This window comes from Sinocyclocheilus anshuiensis, unplaced genomic scaffold (assembly GCF_001515605.1).
Source record: "Sinocyclocheilus anshuiensis isolate Anshui unplaced genomic scaffold, SAMN03320099.WGS_v1.1 scaffold152, whole genome shotgun sequence".
Classification (NCBI taxonomy): domain Eukaryota; kingdom Metazoa; phylum Chordata; class Actinopteri; order Cypriniformes; family Cyprinidae; genus Sinocyclocheilus; species Sinocyclocheilus anshuiensis.
In genome coordinates, this window is record NW_015555781.1 from 815,351 (window position 1) to 820,824 (window position 5,474).

At 33.7% G+C, this 5,474-nt stretch overlaps 1 protein-coding gene across 1 annotated transcript in view; it reads left to right on the forward strand.

The window, feature by feature from the left end:
• The window catches only part of LOC107674684 (BTB/POZ domain-containing protein KCTD5-like), a 15,611-nt gene extending 10,907 nt beyond the window's left edge, over positions 1-4,704 (forward strand). The window contains exon 6 of the mRNA XM_016468752.1: positions 3,846-4,704. Within this exon, the coding sequence (XP_016324238.1) occupies positions 3,846-4,127 (282 nt within the window). The 3' untranslated portion in view covers positions 4,128-4,704. The remainder of the gene's footprint in view (positions 1-3,845) is intronic.
• The last annotated feature ends 770 nt before the right edge of the window (positions 4,705-5,474 follow it).

Sequence of the window (5,474 nt, forward strand, 5' to 3'; positions counted from 1 at the left end):
CATCAAAAAATAAGACAAATTCCATGAAATTTCGCGTTATACAGTAAATTCCATTTTTATGACTGGATTCCGTCCATGTTTTCTGCATCACAGAAATCATAGGGCCCTACTAATGTAGCAAACGAATATGGTAAGCTCATTGTGAGAATAAAAGACGGGGACATTGTTACTTAGCATTGAGTCTCTCCAACTAGGTGACAACGTAGCGTTAAACCATCATTCAACTGACTCAAGCCATATCATCATGCAAAACTAAGAATTATAATCATTGTAATGTGACGATCAAATATAGGCGCAGGTGGGCGGCGGGTGGATAATTTGAAGCAGCGGACTTGGGTGAAGTTTGAGCTCATCCGCGCATCTCTACATAACACTGACCTGCAACAGGCTCATATGGGCCGATAATATCAGCAAAACGATATATCGGTCGGGCTCTGCTTTGCTTAGAACTATTTTTATTAGTGAAATGTAGTAATAACAGTCAAAAATGTCTCTAAAATGTAAGTCAGTAAATATTAACTACTTGCAACTAACTACTGTTGTATAAAATCATTGTCACATATGCAATCGTGCTAATAGTCGGGAAAACATCACTCTTGGTTGTGTGATGTTACTTACCTATATCATATATTATATAGAATATTTATCTTTTTTTTTTTTCCGCAGTATGTTTATTCATGTTTGTTTCTTTGTGTGTGCTGTTGCTCTTATTAGTTTTATCTTATCAATTTCTCTGCGAGTCGCAACCTTGATACTGTCAATACATTATCCGTTATTAGTCACTGTTTACACTGAAAGTAATAAAATCAGAATCATTGTCGCCAAAGTTTCGGTACTGCCCTAGTTATTGTTTGTTATTGATGTATTAATCATGTTACTTGTCCATTTGTGCAAGTAAAATTCTCTTTCACTTGCCCCTGTTTAGCATTGAGATCAATATCATCTAAGAGCATCTAGGAGCAGTGGAAGTTGTTGTTTTTTTTGGAAGTTTGCTTTTATTTGACTAGATTGCTGAACAGTGCTTGCTTTTATTTTTGCATATTCATGCTTTGTGGTGGAAGGGTAAGGCACAGAAACAAAGTGAAACTTTTACACTTTGGGTGTTTGAGGGACAAGCTATAATATGTGGTGCGATGGGTAGTGTCTGGAGTTCAACAACCTGTGGTGAGTGAAGCATCTAAGGGAGCGTCTGGTGGTTCAGGCTAATCAGTGCCTGGAAAGTGAAGAGACGGGGGCATCAGTACTCGAGTAGAGTCAATGATAGCCTTCCTGAAACGTTGGTGATGAGTTTTGCTGATTTTCTTCATCTCGCTTGCCCACTTGACTTTTTCTGTAATATTACTCAGTGCAACAGACATTGACAAATCATGTTGTCATGATTAGTTTTTCTTTACACCAAAAAGATAAACAAATGACTTTCAAAATACATTTTTTGCTTTGTGATATAATTTTTTATTTATCATCATTAAATCTGCATAAATAATTTTATATAAATTAGGGATATGCCGGTATCAATTTTTCATGTTGCGATTAATTGCTAATGCTTTTATCATGGTATGCGGTATTATGTTGTAGTCCAGATTAAAATGTAAAAAAAAGTTTGAAAATAAATAGCCGATTAAGTCTAAATATGTAAGTATTTGGCTCCGTGATGAACATCATAGCAAATACACAAATCTGAATGACTGTTTAAATCATTTAAACACTATTCAGAAACAGAAAATTTGTAATATATAATTATTCACGGTATTTAGAAGTGCCCACGATAACAATATTGTGCATATTCATTACCGTGATATATCGCATCGGCACAAGTCTAATATAAATACAGTTCAGTAAAACAAATATTACCATGATGTACAAATACTTGCAATGCAATTTAATTCATATATTTTTCATTACAGTCATTTCATCACCACAAAATTAATTACTTAAATGCAAAAAATATTAATGTTCCTAAAAAAATATATTTTTATTTAGGCATTTTTTTTCTTTTGATTTTGCAGTAAAATATGGCCTGCAAAAAAAATCTCATTATTGTAATTCAGCATAAATTAAATCAGCACAAATAATTGTATATCAATAAAATTCAGTAAAACAAATATTACCATGACGTACAGATACATGCCATTTAATTTTCTCCCCTTTTTCCCCATTCAGGTCTCGCAAAATTTCAAAATCCCTTGTAGCCCTTTGGGCAGGCATTCTTCAGATTTTGCTAGCACAAAAATGAATTTAACTAGCCCGAATAAAAGATATTGTATTTTTTCTTCAAATAACAAGTCAAGAGAGTAGGGGTGCAATGGATCACAAATCTCACGGTTCGGATTATATTACATTATCATATCACATTTTGAGTCACAGATCGGATCATTTTTCAGATGAGCAAAAAAAATATGGTTCTTTACCATTTAAGTAACACTTATTATTTTAAGAACAATTTACTACTTCGATACCACAGCAAAAACTATAGCATATACGGATGTAACGATTCACTCAACTCACGATATGATACGATTCACGATACTGATTTCGCAACACAATTTTCTCACAATTTCTTTTTAACAAAATGAGATTTAAGACCGATTTTAAAAAAATGTGTCCTTTTGTTATTTCTCAGACCAAAAGGCTGCACATTACTTTGTGAAATTGAAAATGTCAAACAATATACTAACTTGAAATTTTAAAACAAATCCCAAATCAAATAAATAAATAATACAAATAAAATAAATTTCTCCATGAAAGTAAACTAAGGTTTTGCCTGTGTATTTTAATCACGATCCAAACAAAGATGCTGCATACATGTTATTTAGATTGTAAAATTTTGAAATTTGAAACAAAAACAAAATGGTCTGACTTTAGCTTTGTGATACTACATAAAAAATCTGAATGAAACAAAAACAGCAGATGGGCTGAATGAGACGCAAATGTCACTCTCTGACAGCAGGTGGCGCTTAAACAGTAGGTATTTATAGGCTGCTGCCCCTTTAAGACCGAATGCACGGATCCAATATAATGATGCACGTGCGATTTCTTTCTCCACTGTTTACATGAAAAACTTGCTGAGATAGTTATTTTGAGATAATTGTGCGTGTATGTGTCCGTTCAAGCAAAAGAGGAATCAATTCTGTGTTCGTGCTCTGCCTGAAACGCCGCTCTGTATGTGCGCGCGAGCACCGAACTGAATTCTTCATGCGCATGAATGGTTTAAAACGCTTGTGTCTCTAAGTCTTACCAATTTAAACATTCGTGTAAATGATAAACTATGATCCGTTTCACCCCTACAAGCGAGTGAACAACGCGAATCAAGGAAGGGATCTTATATCACTCACTATACAAGATAGCCCGTTGGGCAGGGCAGTGATACATTTTGGTAGCCCAACTGGAAAACACAATAGCCCTGGGATGTCGGGCTAGCGATTATTGCGAATTTTTGTGAATAGCCCTGCCATTACAGTAATTTCATTACCACAAAATTAATGTTGTTTTTATGCAAAAGGGGTTTTAAAAATATACTTAAATTTAAGCAATATATTATTTTTATTTATTTTTTTTCTTTTGAATCTGTGGTAAAATATGGCCTGGACACATTTGTAATGTTTTTTTCCAAATGGCTCTTTGTTGATGTAAAGCATCCCGTGAGAGGGTTTTGGTTTTTATATGTACTATTTTACACGCTATACTAGGGCTGCACGATAAATCGCATGCGATATTTAATGCGCGCTATACCAACAAAAGCAATGTATCGCAGGGAAGTGTTTTTTTGTATTTATATCTTATGTAGTCAAATCAGTTCACTTTGGAAATACTGTCGTCATGTGTTTTCCTTTCCTCTCTCCTGCCAGTTGGTTAGTATCGGCTCTTCGTACAACTACGGAAATGAGGATCAAGCAGAGTTCCTCTGCGTGGTCTCCAAGGAGCTGCACAATCAGTCATACGGCACAAACAGCGAGCCCAGTGAAAAGGCCAAGGTGAGGCTGACAGAACCCTTCCCTCATGCACAGACAGAAATAGTCACTTGCGCACATATCGTAAGAAAATATCCCACAGCTCTGCTCTTCAGATGGTCACATGGCATAACAGTACTCAAAGAGTTGATTAACCAGATCAGATGTGTTCATGCCTGAGTGTTTTGTTTCCCTGCATGCCGTGCACACTGAGGAAGTGGAAATAGTTTTTTTTTTCTTCAGTATTTTTTGGTGAGGCATCATTTACATATCACTTAAGCTGATAATTAGGTCTCTGCTGAATGCTGAAGGCAGTGGCGCTCCCTCCCTCCCTCCCTCCCTCTCTGAATCTCTTGTTACTAATACTCAGTTTGATGCATGTCCTCTGCCTGTACTCGTGCCTATTAGAAAGCCCTAGAATTATATCCTCAGCTCATCTAGTCTGCTTTCCGATCCCAGATAATGATGGAAAACCTGCTCAATATTTAATGCTTCCCCATCAGATGCTGCAGCCAGAAGTTTCCTTCTGAATATCTTCTTCTGTGTCTTCATTCGGCTCTGTTTCAGTAGTTTTTTGACCGCGTCAACAGGGGTCGTGTAAAGTAATAAACATGTTGGGATGATATCACCAAGGCATTGTTGTACTCTTCCTGTGAGGTCCACACAATCGCTTGTACAAATAAGCAACGGCCTCACTTTAGGGCTGGGTGATTATAGGGACAATGTTTCAGATTTTTAAAGATGTTTAGTTATTCTTCTTGATATTTATTTATTTGCTCTGCAATGCCTTAATGTTATTTTTGTTTCCACCAAACTGCCATTAGTCAGGTAGATTTAAAATGTTTACAGCAAGAAGTAAAACACAGTAGCAAAACAATCAAGGCTTTTTACAACATAGAGATTTAATTTAATTCAATATATATTAAGAAATATTAAAAAATGTTATTTTAGTTTTATATATATATATATATATATATATATATATATAAAAACGTTCTCATTTGTTTAACTTGATCTACTAAAAGACTAAAACTGAAATAAAAATGAATAAAAACTATATAGACATTAAAAAACTAATAAATGATTAAACCTTTAACTTAAAATGAAAACAAAAAAAAAAAACTAATTTAAAAAACAAAAAAAAATAACTAATTTAAAATATTAATCAAACTTATAATAGTATCTCGACAGTAAACATATTTTAAATATTTATTTTGTATCAGTTTTATACTGTATTTTATTTTTATTTTTTTATTTACATTAATATTTGAATGAATGCTTTTTTAGATTTATTATGATTATATATTTTTTAAACAATGCATTGTGATATACAGCCATATATTTACACATTTGAAAGTGTTTTCAGAAATTATATATAAAATACTATGGAGGTGGTTCTGTGAACATTTGAGTCAATTCAGTGTTGAACTGATTCACAGAAATGAACCGAACTTCAATTATGTTCCTTTTTTTTTTTTTTTGGATGATGATGAATTTTAAATCATATATGGAATATTTTATGTCTTT